The following is a 22,678-nucleotide window of genomic DNA, read 5'->3' on the forward strand; positions in this document are numbered from 1 at the left end:
ATCTCTTTATTATTATGGCAAGCCTAAAATATGCCATCGATATAACAGACTAGATAGTTACATTGTTACATACAGTTACAGTTAGTATGGTTGAAGAAAAAAGAATATCATGTAACCTGGAACAACTTTCAACCATATTATGCACCATTCATATATTTATAGAAATGAATCATGTCCCAATTTTCAAGTTGTCTCTTTTCAAGACTAAATACATTTTAGTTTTTTTAATCTTTCCTCATAACTGAGACTCTCCTTACCTCTTATCATTTTTGCGTCTCTTACCCTCTCCAGGGCATCTTTTTTATGGACTGGAGCACATAACTGAGCTTTATATTCCAGGTGAGACTGAACCAATACCTTGTAGAGTGGTAATATTACATCCCTATCACGAGAGTCCAGACCTTTTCTGATACATGACAAGATCTTGCTGGCTTTAGAGGAAGCTGATTGACATTGCATGATGTAATTGATATGATTTATGACTTTTGTAAAGCATAGCTCTGGATGCTGCCAATATTCAGGAAGGGTACTAACCTACAAATTGTGTACAAAGCGAAAACACAAAATGAGAACAAAACATATGTTTCAGTATTTTGATTTAATTTGTAAGAATAGTTTTTCCTTCTTGATGTGACCCAACCAATGCTTCAGAAAGATCAAAGGTAATTGTGTCATGCTCCGCCCAGACACCTTTATCCATAACTGGTCTAGTCAAGTCATGTTCAATTTGTACACAGTAGATTTGCCACATCCTGTTGTCAGACGTGACCTATGAGCCTAATTCTAATTGTGTAACTATCATCCAAGTGCAATCTGCAATCTGCAAACTCTGTCACCTCCATAGAGATGAATGGAGCAGAACGGACTTGTGTGGCTGTCTGTTCCGATCATATTTGGGAGCGACAAGGGGTCTAATGGAGGTACTTTGGACCCCGTAAGACCCCTTGTTCTTGTTATCTGTGGAGTTCTCATCACTGAGACCCCCACGATCAGCAGGTAAGGCCCTATCCTGTGGTTAGGGCCTCTATGGAGCTCCCCTCTGGCCGACAACACCCCAGAAGCCACTGTGCCTGCATGAGTTGGGTTGCTGGGTTCACAGGCTGCATGAACACGTGGGGGACGGCTCTCCAGAGGTTACTTTGGGTGTGGAGTAGCCTTAGACCCTGGAGTTCCGGGTGGCTACTCCATACCCAGTAGTCTCTGCATTAGCATGCAAATAAAATACAGTTTTAAAAATAGTTAAAGGGAACCTACCACCACGATTCTACCTATAAAGGTAGATCGGGTGGTAGGTGGATGTAAGGGACGTGAGGAGAGCTCTTTTTAGAGCTAGTCCTCACGTCCCCGCTAACTTTTAATAAACTTTATTCCCCTAACATGTAAATTTAGTTATGCGGCTACTGGGGCGTGGAGTAGCCGGGCACGAGGCTACACAGCGCGGCTACTCCACGCCCCAGTAGCCACGTTACTCCTCCTACCCTGTGTGTTCAGCGCGCGGCATCCGACAAGCCGGAGTTCTGCGCATGCGCAGTAGCTCCGGCCTCGGAGCTGTGGCTGCTCAGCTGCGTTCAGCATGTCGTAGCTGCGCGCCAAACACACAGGGTAGGAGGAGTAACGTGGCTACTGGGGCGTGGAGTAGCCGCGCTGTGTAGCCTCGTGCCCGGCTACTCCGCGCCCCAGTAGCCGCATAACTAAATTTACATGTTAGGGGAATAAAGTTTATTAAAAGTTAGCGGGGACGTGAGGATAAGCTCTAAAAAGAGCTCTCCTCACGTCCCTTACATCCACCTACCACCCGATCTACCTTTATAGGTAGAATCGTGGTGGTAGGTGCCCTTTAAGTAGGTAAGATTTTAGAACTTAGTAAAAGGTGATTAGGGATGAGTTAGATTTGGGAAATCTACCATAAGGATCTACCATCAGATTCCTGATAGAAACAGACAAGGGAAAGAAACAACCTTACTAGAAACAACGCAGAGATGTTTTTCTAATCTCAGGCAAAAGACAATGGTGGTCATGGTGAACCAGAATCACATAGTACTGTGTATTCACTATCCTGTGCTGCTCTAATGTACAGTAGCAGAGATCCCAGAAGAAGCAACTTGTACTGTATACAGGATAATTCCAGGGTGAGCAGGGATTATATTATCTATTTTCCTACAGTAATCACTAAAAGGCATGAACGCTAAATGAAAGGGATTCTCCTCTTTGGCATATTCCCATTATAAATCAGGCGGTTGTACCATTAGGACAAGGCTCGTGGGTATTTAGTTATGTTTAGCTTCAGTGCACTGAGATATGAGTTCAGTGTTATTGGGAATTGTCAGGACGCTGAGGATGAGGTGTCATGGTCTCTGCTCTAATTACTAATAAAACACATTATTTCTGCTCCATTGTTTTAGCTATTTCTAGGGGAAATGTTGGGATTTGATGTGCTCAATTCCCTCAGTGTGTCTGAATTCATACAATAGGTTACAGTTGCTATCTATCTATCTATCTATCTATCTATCTATCTGAATCAACAACTTGCCATTTGAAGGCATACTGATGGGTGAGGGGTCTATCTTATAGGTTATACTCAGAACATGGCCACTATTTTGGGAGTCGCCATAATAGATCAAAGGCAAGCTTTTCTAATGAAAGATGGTCATGTAAAATATCAAATAAGAATCGTTTGAAAAATCGACTGTAATTCAAATATTATAGTGCAATTAATTTTAAAAGGTATACCATCCTATGGTATATGTCTGAGTAATGTATAGGAGAAGGCAAAAAAAAACACTCATAGGGTCAAATTTACATTTTCTGGTGATTGTGTTTAAAGGAAACCTGTCACCTGGAATGTCATGTTTAGCTTGTGACAGGTTTCAGTAGCTTATGCTGTGCTGATTTTTAAAAATGCCTTTGTTAGCATTCTGAATCATTTCAGTACTTTGCAAAACTTTATTATACATTAACTGGCTTCCTGCCAGCAGCATGTGGTGAGTCCCAGTCTGTGTGTGTCTATATCTTTTCATGCATATTCCCTCTCCTTCACACTATCCCTTCCCTCCCCTCCTCAATGCACATGACTGGAAGGGGGAAAGGGTGAGGGAGCTGAATGAGACGAGAATTACGCACACTCAGGCTGCAGCTATCTCTCCACCCTCCTTTGGGACTCACCCCATGCTGCTGGCAGGGAGCCAGGTAATGTGAATTAGACTTTTAGAAACTAATGAAATGATTCAGAATACTGACAAAGATATTTTGCCAGCATTGCATAGGATATTCGAATTTGTTATTCCTGGTAACGGTTTGCTTTAAAGATGCTCTCCAGATATTGTTGTGCTCATCCTTGGGCACAACTCTGTTATAGATGGGGTCTCATTTTACGGAGGGTGCTGCCTTGCATCTTAAGCTTGGGTTGCCCCATCAGGCGCACACCAAGTATGAATCATCTGGAAGTATTCATTCAATATGTAATTCTTTAATTTTTTTTAAATCATAAAAGCACCACAAGCGCTAGGCTGCACAAGCTTAGGAGCCAGCTGAGATCCCATTGAAATCCCATTTGATAAAGGGGTCATTGCAATCCCTGATGTTGTGTTGTGCTTACGATTTAAAAACAAAAGAATTCCATTTTACACAAATACTTGTGGATCATTCATAATTAGTGTGCAACCTACCTCTTCTCCTACACTCAATAATATTGGCTGGTTTAATGCTCTGTCCACGCTTTGTTTATCGTACTGTAAATGCCAGGAAATCTCCTGCCATATGGATATGGTTTAATCACCCAACAGATGTCACAGGATTATCGTTGAGGCCTAGTATACTTTGATATAGAATTTTAACTGTTGTTTACAAAAGAATAGAAAACTATATTATGCAGCGGAGGAGACATGTAGCAAAAATGTGTACTGTTATTACAACATAGGGAAACTACTTCTGATGGAAGGGATTTGAACAAATCATCATTTTTTTTCCTTGGGTTCCTATTCTTATGCAACATGATCAGGGCAACCGTCCAGTTTCCTGCTTCTATTGTTTGCACATCCTTTTTAATGAGTCATTAGAAACCAATGAAAAAATACTGCAATAAATCTATGGTTGCAACAATATATAGATAATGTTCTTTATTTAATGTAATTTATTTCCCATTTTTATTCCCAATGAGCTGGCAGCGGATATGTTAATTTCCTTTCTACCACATTTATCTAGCTGGTAGACAGGAGATAAAGCTAAGATATATTGGAAACATTTTTATGATTTTTTCTATGAAGACATTTTAATGATGAACATAGTGACAAGTAGTAGAAAATATAATGGAATATTGTTATATTAATTGTCTGAGAAGTAAATCTGGGAGAAATAAAGAATATAAATTTCCTCAATAGAGATTGAATAGGAAATATTCCATTATCATGTTTAACTTTGAACAATGAATATCATTTAACGATATTCGTTTAATCAATAAACCGCTTTGATCATAAACACCATTATTTTTCTAAAATTGTATAACATTCATTGTTTTTAAAGGGGTTTCCCATGAAAGAAAGTCCTCAAATTTGAATCCCCTTGTGATGTTTACACAATAAAGATAATTTTTAACCCCTTACAATTTTACTGAGTTGTATTACTCTCTTAGCTCCTATGACTTCCTAGGCTGGTCAGTGCAAAATTCCACTGGTATTTAAAGGAAACCTACCACTTGTAGTGGCAGGTTTCCGATGGAAATACCGGGCACCAGCTCAGGGTGAGCTGGTGCCGGAGCTTATTTTAGTTAGTGTTTTAAACCGCTGTATCGCGGTTTAAAACACTTTTTAAACGCTGTAGCCGGCGCAGGCAGGTACGCACTCGGCGCTTACCGTGCACGCGGCTACATAGGAAGTGAATGAGAGCCGCGTGCACGGTAAGCGCCGATATTGCCATTGGAAACCTGCCACTACAAGTGGTAGGTTTCCTTTAAGAAGTGTCTGCGTCACTATTGTGTAGCAGGCGACCACTTTGTGCCACAGCTGCACTAGTCATAATGCAACACAAATTAGGGCTGTTCTGGCTCTTGGACTAAATTTAAGATGCAAAGTCTGTCGCACACCCTATGTTAAAGGTGCACCACAAAACAGTTGGTGAACTCTGTAAGGCCAGTGCAGGGAAGTGACAGATTCATGATTTCTGGCACACATTCATAATGAATCTAGTGCACCGAGCATTATACATGGGCAGAGCACTTTAAGTGCAGTTTCCTACATTCTTAGTAAATGTGCCCCATTATGATCCCTCTAGTGCTGTGAGATGCTGTGTGCCGACAGTCTGTTTAGATTATCAGGGTACAGGGTTTATCTACACTTTTATTTATCTTCTGAACATTCACTAGTATCTGACACACAGAACAAGAGAGATGACAGATCAGAGATGAGAGATGATGAGATCCATGAGATGCATATAACACCCAATGACATACTTCAGCTCTGCTACTTCTGAGCTATAACAAACACAGTAATCTCTGCTATATGCATCCCTCCCCTGCTATATAGATTTTATCAGTCTCTAGCATGTAGATTTAGGTCTCCTTATGATGGTGCTTGCCAGCAGGAAATGTTCTTGTGAACTAATTTCAGAATGCAGAAGGAAGGATCCACAGCAGAGAGCACACTGCAGGGAGCAGGCAGAACAAACTATTTCTGCCAGACTCTAGTCAGAAGATTTATGGTCGTATCCAGGGACAACTAAAATTGCATACACCAGCATTGATAGAGACAGGTTGGAATTATATCTGTGAAATGCTACATTTTTGTTAATAACAGTGAATTAAAGAATGTGTTATTTTGTTATCATGAGTATATTAAAAAATCTTGTCTTCATGGGAATACCCCTGTAAGGAAGTCTTCCAGCTCCCAACTCACTCAACAAGTAAAACCAACATTTATTTTCAGAGATCAATTAAGAAAATTGAAATTGATTGAAATTTACATTCTTATCTCTATGAAAATACGCTTCTTGGTGCGTCAGAGGCAGGACCAGGGTTCTACTTTCTTCACCTTCTTTCTGCAAGGAATGTTAACCATTGTGTGAAAAGATGATTTAGAGTATTGCCTCAAGAAACTAATTTGCAGAAAGAGAAAAATTGAACTTTCCCTAAAATGACACATTGACAGGAAACATGAAAAGAATGTCTAGAAAGCTAATAAATGTGTTTTATTAAATAAAATATTATAAGTTGTTTAAGAAAGTTTACCATCCTGTGTAGAGTAACATCTCAACTGATTCAGGATCAGATGGAAGGGTATGCCTTGATTTGTGTCAGATTACAGGCCTCAATGGCAACGCCTGCACAAATGGCACATCACTGTTGACGTCAGCTGTTGGCTGACATAATTAGGTGTCATTGCTGCCATGTAAGCAGAAGAAAAGAAGCTAGTACAAGTGAGAACTCTTAATAGGACTTCCATAGCCTTTTTGAGATCTTCCTGCACACTGTTATATCCATGTGATAAATCCAAATTTGTGACTAGTGGGTATAGGGTTTTGGGAGGTGCAGTGCCCTGACTCTGTGCTGTGCTGTAGGGTATGTACTGGTAGCTGTAAAGAGGCTGTGGTCCCTTTGTCCTTAGGTTTAGAAGTCAGATCACAATGTATGGCATGATGTGATAATATAAAAAACGTTATAAGATGGGCATGTTCCTTTATATAAATATCCATAGCGGTTTCATCTTCAGATCACTTTATCAAAATGAAAGGTGGAAACTGATTGGATGCTACAATTCACTTGAAACCCATTGTGTTTGTATAAAGCCTTCATAAAAATTTTCTAACAGTTTTCCAGTGATTTAAATCTAATTAATTTAAAATAACTCAAAAGCAACTTAAATAGAGATTGTTGGTTGCATGTAAATTTGTAGATACAGGGAATGGATACAACAACAATGCAATGTACAGCTAAGGCTTCATGCACACAAGAGCATGCATCACCAGGCCATAACCCGGTGAAGCACATGACTGGGTGGTGAAGAGAGGATGAGTAAGCACTCCACACCCATTCCCTCTGCACGAGAAGCAAAACTGCTGCAGATAGGACCTGCTCTGTAATTTGTGGCACAACCTCCAGGCTTTGTCACAATTTGAATTACTCCGGCACTTGATGTCACTGTGACTGGGCATCATAGACCCCTATGGGGGCCGTGATCTGACTGCAAGTTTTCCCGAAACAGTCATGTGCATGGCACCTAAGTTAAACTATAAATAAATGTTTTTTAAATCCATCAAAAACTATAAATAAAATACTGATTTGAAATTTTTACCTTGAGGTACAGATCCATCCTTATCTTTCATCTTGGCTGAACATAGATATGTGTGTTAAAATAACATGACTTTTCAACATCCTATCACAAGATGTCTTTAATATTTTTGTCTATTTGTACCCACCCAAAAGCTGTTCTATACATTGCAGCCTGGCAGAAGTTTTGCTAACATGTTGCAATATATGTCCATGTTTTATCTAATATGAAGGAGAACAACTGTGTAAGTGCATCAGTTTGAAGATTTCTGCATACAGTACATAAGACATTTAATAAAAAATAATTTTATTTGTATTCACCTTATTTCCTTGAACAGGCACAACATGTTTTTGAAGCGATTCCTTATTTTGCTGTCTGCAAATGTTGAAATGACCAGGTCTGTGTTACCTGTAGGACTATTGGCTGAATCACAAACCCTAAGGCTATGTAGTAGGAGACTCCATGTGCCTCCATGACACAGCTCTGCCATGTACCATGAGCCCTGAATGAAAACATTTTCATCAGATGACATTTGGGGAAATGAAGTCTTCGGTCCATTGAAAATGTAAATAAACATTTGTACAGAGATGGCAAATATTCTCTTTTGCAAATTTACTCAATGTGTAAACTAACATTTTAATAAAGATACAGTATATATTGGAAATAAAATATAAAAATAGACGTAAAAATGAAATAATATTATAAGTATGCATAGAAATCTATGCACAAAAATAAAAATATAAAAATATATTTCAAACACAAAGAACTGTTTTCTTGACAGGAGTATTACATAACTTCTAAATGTTAACTCTATCATGTAAAATTATCCTTTAGATTTATTTGGATCATTAAATTTTGTATAGGATTTAAAGAATTTGTTTCATTTTTCTTTGTTTTGGTTTAGATATCATAACCTTTAATTCAATTTACAATATTCTAAAAAAAACTTTGCTGCGTGCTTACACAAACCGTGTTGTAGTATTGCAGCTCAGCCTTATTCCCGTAAAGAGACTGTATCAATTTTTTTTTCCCATTTAAAACCTGATATTAAAATATAACTCTTTTCTCATCAGTTTTTTCTGATCATAGATTTTTTTAAGTATTTTATTTTATGGGGTTTACATCATGGGGTTCGCTATCTTGATCGAGTTTCTACTGTGCATTTGTTATACTTTACAGCAACCTCATTGACAATGTCTGCGAAAAATCACAATTCTTAATAAATGTGTTTGACATTAAAGCTTCATATAAAAAAATAGGATATTGATAAAAATTGAGCTGAGCTGCAACACCTTACACTATCCATAGGGGGGGTGTTTTGAAAGAGGTGGTAATGGCTTTCTACCTCTAGATTATAAAAATTATAGCATCGAAATTAAAAGTAAAAGTAATAAAAATGAGCATTTTTAAAAAGAAAGTAAAAATATAATGTTATGGAGATCATATCCAATATTTGATTGTAACCATTTCTTACCAAAATGACCCACAAAACATTTAGTACCTAAGTAGTCTACCATAGTAGAATACCCATAGTAACCATTAGGAATTATTTCAACAATGTCTCCATATAGATATTGAATATTTTATTTTACACAACATAACAACACAGAAGTTGTTGTTCTGTACATCAATTGCCTAAAAATAAAGGCAACACCATTGTCACTCAAAAATAAATGCAGTCTGGTCTTTTAAAAAATATTTTTTAACTAATTCTTCCATAATTGGTCTTTTTTAATATATTTTAATATGTTGAAAGCTTGAAGGAATTTTCCCATATGAAAGGCTTTTATCGTGAATTCAGTCTTTACTTCTTTTTCTGCTGTGGCAGAACCAGGGAGCCAGTCCTACAGGAAGGGAAGGCACTGGTGCTGATTCATAAATTTCACAAATCGCTATTTTATCTTGTAATTGTATCACCAGAAAAAAAGTGAACAGAATGTGAAGGTGGCCTTGACACAATCCTGTAGAAACCAACATGGAGACACCAATTAGAATCCCTTTTATTAGCTTTAATTTTTGAATGAATTTTAGTATTGTGCTCGAAATTCTTGAATTTATTTACTTTTTTTTAAAGGAACTAATCACACAGTGCTTTCCAATATCCACTCAGAACTCGAAAAAGTTGCTTTTCCACTGTCCATGTCTGAATTATCTGACTGCACCAAGATCCCATTCATGGACATGCTCCTCTTTGACCACAGTCCACCTGTGTTACGAGAGTTTACATAACAATGGTACTCCATGATTTCACCATTTAGAGAGTACCTCCTCTTAGCTCTAGAAGTATCTGCAGGTAACGTAAGGAACTTACTTGGCCTTGATTGTGCTCTTTTATAGGTTGGTGACCCAGTTGGGCGACTACTTAACCGAAGGGCAGTTGAATTATTTCTATTTGTGTTTTGGGACTCCATATTTAAAACAGTTTCAGTCTGTGAGTCCATGGGCTTTAATTGAGTTTTTCTTTTCTGCTTAAGTGAAGCAGAAGCATTTGAAGTCCATGTATGGGGTGAAACAGAGGTAGTAGCGGCTGCACCTTGGCTTGAGCAGGTGTCAGAAGATGGTGCTCCGCTGTCTGTTGACTTACAGCATTGCGGACTCTCATCATGTCCAACCACTTGTTTGGAAGCTGATGGCGGCATTGATGCACTGCAACTTTGATTCTGAGATCCATTTGTTTGAGAATACACATTGCTGACTTTTGTTGCTTTATGCTGTCCATTGCCATTGCAAACTTTATACCTTATCATCAGAATAATTATAAAAACCAGGACAGAGGCCACAATGATTCCACCTATTATAATAATCATGGTACCACCCAAAAACTGTGACTGCATGAAATGACAACGAACGTAATCTTGCTCAGTCGTGAACTGGATGCAACCAACAACCCTTGTAGCCGTAAGGGATGTAATTCCATCATCATAAATTGCTAAAACACACAGGTCATAGACGGTTCCTGCAGCCAAGTTGTTAACACGGAATGTCTTGCTTGTTGGAGGTATCATTCTGGAGAACAAACACAAAAATATTTGACAATTATTGACTGAAACCGAACAGAAGATTCAAAAACATTTTCAGAATGTGTACTAAATGGACATGAGACCATGAAGAAAAATCATGTATAAATCAGAATTCCTAATACAGCATTCAGGTCATGATTTGTCATGCATTTCTCTTGTCATTATTGTTTGGGATATTTGTGATGTTGAATCAGCCTATTAGCTCTGGCAACATTTTCCCAAACAAAAGAATTGTCTACAAAATATTGAGCCCATAAGCGTAAATATTGACTAAAAATGCAAAATACTGATATTGTCAGGGGGCCCACTCTTGTAGTTTTGGCAAAAATATACATGCTGATTTTTAAGTACAAAAAGGTAGTCTCCAACTTGCAGGGCTAAGCCCATAATTTATTGAATTTCTTTTAGAAAAAGTAGATATGTGGCGGTGGTTGTCAGTGTCTCCCCATTCAAAGCATAAGTCTATTGTCAAAATGATTTTCACCAAATTAGATACATGTTTCTCCTTTTTAAAACAAATGCCCATATTGTTCTGTTTATCCTACTCTTTCCAGAGTTATGGTGTTTTCTGTGTGTCAAAAATATTCCCTAGTAGCAGAGAAGGAAGGAAGTTCAAGAAGCTGAATAAAATTCAAGTTACCCACAGTTCCCATGATGCCTTGTGTTCTGTCATTAGGTAATTTAGCAGTAACACCAGTTAGATTTCTACAAGTAAATCCACTGTAGATTGTGTATTGTTCATACAGGATCCATATAGAGTCTAGTCTGGCATATTTCATCACATGGGGGAGCAATTAGTATGTAATACATAGTAAAGCAGTACACAGTTACATGAAGTTTATCATCTGTACTGTATGAGCACTATAGGTTAACATCTCTCCGCAGGAAGTGTCCAAAAGTTGAAGATAGTGAAAGGGGCTGGAAGTGAAACAAAGAAAGTTCTGTAGAATCATAGACTGGGGTTGAGGGACTGATATTCTCCGTTACAGACTTCTGTATCCACAGCTCTGAACACTTGACTTCCAGTCTGTGGCTCTTCAGTCCCTCAACCCCAGTCTATGATTCTACAGAACTTTCTTTGTTTCATATATATTTGCCAAAGTTGTCCTACCTCATAAGAGTTATTGATTTGTGAAAAGAAAAATATCAGGGTTTCACTTTAAATCAAAATTCTGCCAATTTGCAGATGCAATAATAAATGAAGAGCCACAGACTACAGACAATTGATCCAAACCTTACAAATAAATCCTCACTTGAGACTCTGGCAAAATCCTTTCGTGAGAAATTGATTTTGAAAGGTGTGACTGTTATATAACTCTGCTTCTAAATAAATCCACTTCACACCTTCCCTGCAAAATTTGTTTACCACATAATATATATTTATATCCCTTTAAATAACAAATCAGTCAGAGAATTATTCAAAAATAGGGTGTAGACAATTCATCGGACAAAGGACATTTTCATGCAAAAGAAAAACATTTTTACAGCATTTGTAGGGCACTTCACGATCTTCACAGACATAAATTCCCTGTTTTATAGCAGTTTGTCGACTTAGAAATAATTTTGAAACTTTATCCTGAAGAGCTTTTAGATGCACTGGGGGCAGAGATGTACCTGCTGTTAAACCTGTGTTCTTAGTTCCAGGCTGCCCCGAGCATGGATTCTTTGAGCAGAAGGAAAACCGCAGCACTGCACAGAGGTGAGGATCCTGGAAGCGTTATTATTTCCCACAACGCAATATTTTGACTAAATTTTAGTCTTTGTCAAGGTTACCCAAGGTTAGCATACTGCAGGCACCCTCCACACCATTTCGTCGTTTGGGGTATGCTGTCTACACTTCCTTTAAAAACCACTGATCCTTTACATAACGTTTAACATCCACTATAAAAATACAACTAGAAAGAAGAAGAGACTATTACATGGAGTGCGGGGGCTTTTATTATTTATGCAGTGGATAAAATGATATATCATATATTATATATATTTTGGTTTATAAGTAAATAAACACCCAGTACATGGAGCTATAAACAGCTGACCTTGAAAGTTACAGTATATGGACATTTTTCTATGAATGAGTAATGCCTGTATTGCTCTACAAAGTGAGCACCTGGGAAATTTACGGTCAGTGAGTCTGTTAAGTGATCTCTGTTTTTTATATGATGACCTACATCTAAGGATACTATATATCCTCTTGTAAGAAAAAATGCCAAGCATACATATGCAGGTAACTTTCTATGAACTGTGTTTTAAAGAAAATAAAGTTCAAGGTTCTGAGCCACACTACAAAATCAAATTCAGGACCCCCTATATAATTTAGTAGGGGATTTGTCTAAGAAAAGGACACCATATGGATCCCCTATGGCTTCTGGGTTAGGATGCAACCACACCCTTTGCATCGCTTCAAGTCATACCATAGCCTATGTATCCCTGGAACGGCCACCATAAGAGTAATACAACCATGACTAGAACATGGAGACTGGGATAGACACTGTAGAGTTTAGCAGGATATGTGAAACACTGGATGATGGGTCAAGTCTAATTTGCACTCAAACAGGCTGGACATCTGAAGGAAAAGAAGACAGATTGACTGCACGCAGAGGTGGGAGGCTATGACACATGTTTTACAACTGTAGTAAAATGCCCTCTGGCAGGACAATGTTTACTGTTCTAGAAATATGTGTGCACAAATTAATGCATATTTTCCTTACATGATGTAATTCCTTAATACATATTCAATCCTCAGACAGTATAATTACACATCATCCACAAATCTCTGATCTTTTCAAAATTCTTGGGCCCCTTACTGTTACATTTTTAGGGGTCTTGGTATTCATTTTGAATCTGATCCAATATCAGTAATCTTTTGAAACCGATCAACTAGTTGATTGCTTGTGGATGTCAAATAGTGGAAGGTTGTTCAGTTATGACTGTGTCCAACCTACGTGTTACCATGAAAACAACTACTGTGCATTTTATCACCCACACTATGGATCAAAGTTAAATCGATTGTCCAAGATCAATTTTTTTATTGCTGTGAAGAAAAAACGAGAGAAGTAATACTACTCACTCCGAACCTCCAGTTCATTTCAGCACCTGAAATCACTGCTGGTCTATGAAGGTCATGATGACACTGTACACCCACTACAGGCTAATACAGGCCACAGACCCAGGCTGAAGTTAGTGGACACTGATGACACTGTCACCGCCAAGCCTCTGTAAATTAGACAGAAAGTGCAGCGCTGGACAGGAGGTCCACTGTTAGACATTTTTTAATAAAGACTAGTGATGAGTGGACCCAAAACACAATGTTTGGGTCCCCAAGCCCTGACGTTCGCAAGAAGTTTGGGTTTGGCGGTCAGCTCATTGCCCTGCCTGTAAGACTGATAGCAGCTGTTAACTCTTTAAATGTTGCCATTTATTCTAGGATCCTTGCTCCCTAATGTCATCCCACGGGGGCTATGATATTTGGGAAAATGCCTGCACGCATGTGCCGCCACCAGCTTTGCCGACGACAGACGGTAACACCAACAATTAATGTTAATGGTGGGCGTGAGCAGTCCGGATGGGTTGAAACTCGTCCACTCATCTATGCTAAAGACCAATTTGGCAAGCTCTGTGCAGTGCTGCGTAATCTGTATGTGCTACATAAATAAAGAATTATTATTATTATATTATGATTATTATTATTAAGATGTGTACATAGTTTAAAGGGAACCTGTCACCAGGGACCTTATTTTCACTAAAGACAGGTTACAGAAGCCCATCACACCTGCAGTGCAAAAATGCCTCTCTGCTTTCTGTAAGCATTTGCATTAAAATATAATTAGTGTTATAGCTTACCTTGCACCCTTACAAAATACTCTGTGTAGTCCCAGGGATTGGGTTTTGGTTTGGATACATTTCAAAAAACAACATGTGACTTTTGTGCTGCAAACTCCTCGGCCCTCCGCACCCACCTTTGTACTCCTGTACAGCTCCTCCCTCCTGCTCCTTTACAGAGCTAACAGCCTGGTGAGCTGACAGGAGCACAAAGGTGGGGACTGAGAGCTGAGCAGTCTGCAGTACCAACATTTTGTTTTTTGAAATTCTTCCAAACCAAAAGCAAACCCCTGGGGCTACACAGAGGATTATGTCAAGATAAGTTATAGCACACAATTATATTGGAGTGCAAATGCTTAAAAAAGTAGAAAGGCATATTTGCAATGCAGCTGTAATAGGCTTTTGCAACCTGTCTTTAGTGAACATGAGGTCCATGGTGTCAGGTTCCCTTTAAAGAATCCACATAAAGTTCAGATTGGTCTCTGCTACCCATTGAAATCACAACCTAATGCAATACACTTCAATCTATAGTTGATCACTTCATTATACCTTGGTAAATGTTAAAATGCTGCCTGTGTGCAGCCACTTTAAGGAGAGACAATTATATGGCTATATACAACTATACGACTTGTACTCTATTGGTTTCAAAGGGAGCAATATAAGCCTGTGTATTGTACAAGTAGCCTCCTCCCCCAAAAAGAACTTGCTACATTCAATTTTATGAAAAGAAGAGAAAGCACTATAGTTTATTCCTATCACATTTAATTTATAACAACATCCCACCTTCCCATATAGCCAGCATGTAACTCAGAGGGAGCTATCTTCAAGATGTCACACATAACACTCTAAAAATAGGTTACAGTGGAGAATACATTTAAGTGGAGATCCCTTTTAATTGGAATAACCTGGTATAAAAACTGATGCACTTTGGATCATTGGGAATAAGCAGAAGCCCTATGTAATCCATTCTATAAATGTGTTTACCCGTAAGCCTAGCAATTATCGCCCTATCTGCAGAGCTCCTGGGCTCGGTTATTTGCCCTCAGAATAGTAAACAGCGCTCTACATGTGATGGAGGGCTGAGAGAATTCAGCGTTCTCACAATTAGATTCCATTGTCTCATATTACATTGTGTCAAATTATCTGCAGAAACGAGCAAACAGTGAAAACACCTTCATTATGATTCGAGCAGGATATTCTTTAAGTTATAAAGTAGCAAAGCAATTTTTAACCAAAGACAAACATAATTATTTAAGTAATATATATCTACATTTTGTTTTAATACAAAACTATCTATTTATTTATCTGTGTGTTTGTGTAAGCCTGTCTTATACATGTATGCGTGTATATGTCTGTCTTATGCATATTCGTATAGTGCAGACCAAAAGTTTGGACACACCTTTTCATTAAAAGAGTTTTCTGTATTTTCATGACTATAAAAATTGTAGATTCACACTGAAAGAATCAAAACTATGAATTAGCATTTATGGAATTATATACTCAACAAAAAAAAGTGTGAAACAACTGCAAATATGTCTTATATTATAGTTCCTCATAGTAGCCACCTTTTGCTTTCATTACTGCTTTGCACACTCGTGGCATTCTCTTGATGAGCTTCAAGAGGTTGCCTTATAAATGGGGTTGGGACCATCAGTTGTGTTGTGCAGACTGTTAGTATTATGGCTAGAAAAAAGCAGCTAAGAAAAGAAAAACTAGTGGCCATCATTACTTTAAATAATGCAAGTCCGAAAAATTTGGGTAGACTCTGAAAGTGCTTTTGCAAAAACCATCAAACGCAAAAACGATCAAGCACTACAAAAAAACTGGCTCCCATCAGGAGTGCCCCAGGAAAGGAAGACCGAGAGTCACCTCTGCAGTGGAAGATAAGTTCATCCTAGTCACCAGCCTCAGAAATCTCAGGCTAAAAGCAGCTCAGATTAGAGACCAGGTCAATGCCACACAGAGTTCTAGCAGCAGACACATCTCTACAACAACTGTTAAGAGGAGACTATGTGCAGCAGCCTTCATGGTAAAATAGCTGCTAGGAAACCGCTGCTAAGGACAGGCAACAAGCAGAAGAGACTGGTTTGGGATAAAGAACACAAGGAATGGATATTAGACCAGTGGAAATCTGTGCTTTGGTCTGATGAGTGCAACATTGAGATCTTTGGTTCCAATCCTCATGTCTTTGTGCGACACAGAAAAGGTGAACAAATGGACTCTACATGATGGTTCCCACCCAGCATGGAGGAGGAGGTGTGATGGTGTGGGGGTGCTTTGCTGGTGAGACTGTTGGGTATCTATTCAAAATTTAAGGTATACTGAACCAGCGTGGTCACCACAGCATCTTGCATCCATTGTGTTTAGTTGGACCATCATTTATTTTTCAACAGGACAACTACCCCAAACACACCTCCAGGCTGTGCAAGGGCTATTTGACCAAGAAAGAGAGTGATATGGTGATACGCCAGATGACCTGGCCTCCACAGTCACCAGACTTAAACCCACTTGAGATGGTTTGGGGTGAGCTGGACTGCAGAGTGAAGGCAAGCATCTCTGTGCTAAGCATGCTACGTGCTAAGCATCTCTGGGGACTCCTTCAAGACTGTTGGAAGACAATTTCAGGTCACTACCTCTTGAAGCTCATCAAGAGAATGCCGTAAATGTGCAAAGCAGTAATCAAAGCAAAAGGTAGCTACTTTGAAGAACCCAGAATATAAGACATATTCTCAGTTGTTTTACATGTTTTTTTATTAAGTATATAAATCCACATATGTTAATTCATAGTTTTGATGGCTTATGTGTGAATCTACAATTTTTATAGTCATGAAAATACAGAAAACTCTTTGAATGAGAAGGTGTCCAAACATTTGGTCTGTACTGTGTATGTGAATATATGCCTGTAATATACATTTGTGTGTATGCCTGTCTTATACATATGTGTGTGTGTGTATGTATATATGTCTGTATTATACTTATATGCAAGTAGATTTTTTTTATAACCTGTTCTGGGAATTTTCAAAAAGGCTGAGGGCACTTGGTAAAGAAGGGGGGCACTTGTCATAAAAAGGGGTCACTTGGCAAAAAATAGGGGTGCACATGGCAAAATAATAGATGGGGTATAGTGGAAAACGGGGGCACTTAGCAAATAAAGTGGGGGCACTTGGCAATAGAAGTGTATTGTTCCCTTGGAATGTCCCATGGTCACCTGATGAAAGGAAGATATTTTGGGTATAATGAAAGAGACCCCATAAGGAATTTGCCTCTGGGGCTCAGAGTAATATAGTTACTCCATTTTGTATGATAAATTTCTCCCTTTGTAGTACAATTGTAATTCACTAGACAACCACTGTGTGACCAAACACAATTGTAAACCATATTGTTTTGAGAAGATTATAATAAAAATTCTAAATATTTATTTATATAGCACCATCACATTACACATCATGAGGAACATATACACATAAAATAAGGCTTTACAGAGCAATGAGATGGTCTTACTATCTTGTGTTACACAGATCGGATCATATCCAACCACGAGGAATGGCAGGGGAAATACACATCTCTACATTTTTAATCTCTGCCGTTAAATTTCCAAAAAAAAAATGCTTGTGTACATTATCTATCTATATATCACAATTCTACACATATTTGTGATGGCTATATATATCTTTCGATTGTCTTTTCTCACATTTGACTTGAGATGATAAGCTTCTGGAGAACAGGCATGTAGTTGTCTAGGGCTTGAGAGACTTGCTGCTATTAAAAATCACCCAAATCTAATCAAGAATCCAATTTACATATGACCCTGATAATATTAAATATTTAATGACCTATAATTCTAAAGGTTGTTCTACTTTCTACAACAGTAATTCAATAGAGGTTTGGCATTGACCTTTATTGTTGATTTGATAATTTTTAAATCTTTGAAAGAAGAATTGCATGTACTGTACCTGTAGACGAGGGAATCATCATATGTGCCATTATATTGTATTTGGAACATTCGTATTCCAGGAATATTTCTTTGAAAATTGAATTTAATGAGTGCAGTAGATGATGTTGCTTCTGCAACTACCACCTTCTTATCTTGGCTCAGTTTTGTATCTCCATTGCTGCTACTAGCATTGGAACCAGATTTTGTGGATGTTGAAATGTCTGATGACCCAGGATCTTGCTCGTTAATGTGGTTTGTATTGTTCACTAAGTGGGGAAGTTTGATTATGTGAAGATTGATTGTTTTTGTTGTCTCTCCAGCAGGATTAGAAGCAATACATGCAAATGGACCTCCATCTTTGACTGTAGTTATGAGAATGTCTAGTGTTCCATTCTCATAAACCAAAATCCGTGTTCCGTTGGATATTAACTTTCCTTCTGGGGATATCCAGTGCACTGCAGGTTCAGGGTCTCCAAGAGCTTTGCATTTTAATACTGCTCTTTGACCTTCCAAAACTTCCACATCCGGTGTATACCTTGTGATAAGTGGTGGCTCACATAAGAAGTCTTCTTCTGTGATGGACCAGAAATAACGTCCCGAAAGTAGGGGTGGGGATGCACATGTCTCCAGGTCATCTTCTCTCAAAAGGCGCCTCAGCCATAGTAATTCACAATTGCAATGCAGGGGGTTTCCACCAAAACTTAATGCAAATGTGGAGGGGCTCATCATCCCTGAGGTTGCTAGCACCTGAGCTCTCTGAAACAGAGGGTCCGGTGGTAATTTTTGCAGTTTATTGGATGTGACATCTAATCTATTTAGTTTGTGCAGATTGGAAAAAGTTCCCTTTGGGATGTGCTCAATCATATTGTGATCTAGACTAAGGGTGTGCAAGCTGACCATTTTTTCTACTGCCTCCCAAGGTATGGTTTCCAGGTTATTGTAAGACAGATCAAGTTCCTCCAGGGCTAAAACTTCATCAAAGGCGGTAGGTGAAATTAATGTCAGTTGGTTGTTGTTGAGTATCAAATGGTGAAGATTGGAAAGCCCGGTAAAGATGTCATTTGTGACTTTAGTCAATCGATTGCTGTTTAAATGCAATGCTCTTAAGTTACGCAAGTCTGCAAATGCTTGAGGTGTGATATAACTTATTGTATTCCTGGACAGAGTCAGTTCCACCAGACTTGTCATATTTGCAAAATCTTTCCGTTTTATATTAGTAACAAAATTATCCGCTAGCCTTAATTCTACAGTCTTTCGGTTGATATTCGGTGGGATGAAGAGCAAGCCTTTCTTGTCACACAAGGTTGCAAGATTTGGAGAAAGATTCTGACAGGCACAGCGCTTAGGACAGATCTCAGCTCTCACCGCCATGCCAATGAACAACAGATAGCCGAACAGTTTTTCCATTGTAGATCAGGTTAAAAAGCCTGCAAGAAACAGAAAGACCCATTAATGTGTGTACTTAATATATATACATTTTACAATTTTTCTTTCTGCATTTATTTGAAAGCTTGCAATCGATGTCTAAGGGGTGTAATGCTTGTTTCAAAGTCAAATGTTTGACTTTGGATGATTGTGTTAACTTATCAAAACTAGTAACTTTCTTCTGATGCCTGTCTCAAATTTCGCTCAGTATTATGTATAACATAACCAAATCTTCTAAATTTAGATTTGGCAGGACATTAAAAAGACACATTTATTAAAGCCCCTGCGCCAGTTTTTTTGTCTGACTTTGCATGTTCTTTTCAGTGCAAATTGCTTGCACATGTTTTTATAAAGTGTCACGGCTGCACTATTCCAACGCAACACAAAATTCTGCACTGAAAGGGGCGTTCTGGTGCTCCAAGCACCACATTTAACATGCAGAGTCCGACAGAATTATGTTGTACGTTCTATGTAAAAGGTGCATCAAAAAAAGTTAATGCACTCTGTTGGATCAGTTCAGGGGGCGCCAGATACATGGCTCTGGCACATGCTGCAGACTTCAGAGGCACAGGCACCTAGTGCAGTATTGACCCATAAAATAATTATTGCATGTTATTTGTTGAACGCCAAAAAAAAGGTAAAAATCAATTATGGAACTGATGTTTTTTTTCTACCAACTCTCACAAAAATTTTTATACATTTTCAGCATTAGGGCATAGCCACCCCAAAATGGTATCACTGAAAAAAAAAACATCTCATCCTGGAAAAAATAAGACCTCACATGGCAACACTAACGGAAAAACAAATATTTTATAGCTTACAAAAGCACCATGCACCAAGAACCAACTAAAAATCACTAAATTCTATAGGGCAACACTGGCTAATGCATGGCCCTTCTTCCCCTCTGTGCCTTGCTGTGCACACAATCAATATGTGTGGTGCCTCTGTATTTGGGAGAAATTGCATAACAAATGAGTTTTCTCTTTTTATCTTTAATAAACTAACTCACCAAGTCACAGAAAAAAAAGGTACCACTCAAAAAAAGTAAAAAAAAGGGCTGGTCTTTGAGTGGTTAAAATAAAATATGGAATAAAATGTTTTGTATGTTTTATGCTTTTTTCTACTATATAATACAATATATAAGAGACTGAAGATTTTCTTCAGTACAATTGATGTTTGAAATCACATTTCTAAATATTTTTTAGGTTTTGTTTTGGGAAAATGGCATAACCCTCTTTGTGAAAGCTTTTTTTACAATATTACTCTGTTAGTCTGATTTATATAAACATAATAAAATCATATAAATGGAAACCTGGAAACCATCTATTGAAACTCGTTTCCAAGATTGAAGGGTATATACACATTTGTAACTATTATTTTCATTGTTCCAGTAAATCTTGAATGAAAGCAAACTTTCTTTCTTTTTTATGTATACAGCTTCTACACAGAGCTATTTGTCTCCATGGTTACAGATTACAAGCAGACCTTGGGTAGTCTGATTCTACAGTTACGTGTTAGTTCCCTTTCTCTTCCTCCTATTGATACTTTACTGATAGTAAAGCCAGCGCTGGTGTATTTAATTTTTTTGTTTTTATTTTTTCATTATACAAATAATACTTAATGGTACTAGGTATTAGTGTTTCTATGTTGCTAAAAGTGACTTTACCATAGATGCTTTACGCACCAAAGAATTAGAAATGGTTATTTGCTTGATTGTTTACAATGCCATTTTAGATTATTGGTTTTGTGTAAAGGAAAAACAATATAAAAACACAAGTTGACCACATAAGTTGATAACAGGCATCAACACATTATATAGGTTACTTATTTGGTTTAAATGATCAAGAATGGCCAAACTAGGGCAAAGAAATTGTCTATGGAGCACAAGGTAGCCAGACGGATTGATATAAAGAGAGTATATTAAGGAAAATGTATTTCCCCTTCAATTTCTTACACTACTCAAGACCTGAACTCATTAATCAACTTATCATCACAGGTCCCCTCCCACGACACCCCTGCTGCTTTTGTTGTGAAGTGAGTGCTCTTCCAGGGTAGGTCTCTGTTGGAGCAATTACAAGCAGCATGGAACGGACTGAAGTCAATACAGACATACAAATTTATGTGGAAGTCACAGCTGCGGGCAGTGCTTCCTCCAGAGGTGACCTGCCCTTGAATGTGGAGGGCTCCACAACAGTATAACCAGGGCTGCAGTGGGGATTACTAGTGGCCTTTGGGGTAATGGATAGGGGAGCTATTTATTTTTCATTTCTCAAATACAATGCTTCAGTCACGCAGGAATATCTTACAGTTAGATAAGCCCTTATTCCCGTAAAGAAACCCCTCAGAGACAAAATTGAAATGTTTCCTTTTTCTGTTCCCGGAGCTATAACTTTTTTATTTTTCTATTAGGTTTCCCTTTGTATTAGAATGACTTTTTGACTCCCAAAGTGCAGGTTCCTTTCGTAGTCCTCAGTGCTGAGGTTGAAAATAATTGGCCATCCCCTAAGCACCATTGATCCCTTCCTCTCATGTACTGCACCCTGTTTACTCACATCCTTGAGCCAATTAGTCTCCAGGCTCCTTTCTCTCTTTCATTCTGCTTCCTAAATCACTGACCTTATATCCTCACAAATTGTTCTGCATCAGTCACCCTCTCTGTCACTACTCACCTAAAATATTCACTAACATATTTAACCTCTTTCTTTCTTCTGGTGTCTTTATTTTTGATTTAAAAAGTTCTGCCATAACTCCATTACGAAATAAAAATACATTTTAAAAAATCCTTCCCTTGACCCATCCTGGATTGTTAATGCTCAGTTTATTCTTGTCTGATCTCTTCTTGTACCCTCACATGCTGTTCCCGCAATCAGCACTTGACTGAAAATGCTCATCTTAAAGTCTAGAATGATCTCCTTTCCGCTATATCTAATGGGAGATAAATGGCAACTTTTTACTCTGGATTTCTCTCTCTCTACGAAGATAGATTGTTAACAGTATCATCCCATATATACAATATCATCCCACATATACAGTTTACGATATATTTTATACACACATTGGATCTCTAAGATGAGATCATCATTTCCTGTTGTATTATTTTATGACTGCCCAAAATCTTGGAGTATCTATTGATGTGTGAGTATATAATTCTGCTCCAGTTCAAAACAGAAGAGCTGGTAAGCAGATAACTATCAGGGCTCCCTAATAAAATAGTCAATAGCAAG

General features: G+C 38.2%; 1 protein-coding gene and 1 long non-coding RNA gene across 3 annotated transcripts in view; one reads left to right on the forward strand and one right to left on the reverse strand.

The window, feature by feature from the left end:
- LOC140069943 (uncharacterized) overlaps positions 1–22,678 on the forward strand; it is a 103,825-nt gene that overhangs the window by 55,328 nt on the left and 25,819 nt on the right. The window lies entirely within an intron of this gene.
- The window catches only part of LRFN5 (leucine rich repeat and fibronectin type III domain containing 5), a 183,669-nt gene continuing 169,815 nt past the window's right edge, over positions 8,825–22,678 (reverse strand). For both annotated transcript variants that reach the window (XM_072116246.1, XM_072116245.1), the window contains exons 3-4: positions 18,049–19,456; positions 8,825–10,262 (exon numbers count right to left, since the gene is read on the reverse strand). In XM_072116246.1, the coding sequence (XP_071972347.1) occupies positions 9,338–10,262; positions 18,049–19,436 (2,313 nt within the window). In that variant the 5' untranslated portion in view covers positions 19,437–19,456 and the 3' untranslated portion in view covers positions 8,825–9,337. The remainder of the gene's footprint in view (positions 10,263–18,048; positions 19,457–22,678) is intronic.

Source organism: Engystomops pustulosus, chromosome 7 (genome assembly GCF_040894005.1).
Source record: "Engystomops pustulosus chromosome 7, aEngPut4.maternal, whole genome shotgun sequence".
Lineage (NCBI taxonomy): Eukaryota > Metazoa > Chordata > Amphibia > Anura > Leptodactylidae > Engystomops > Engystomops pustulosus.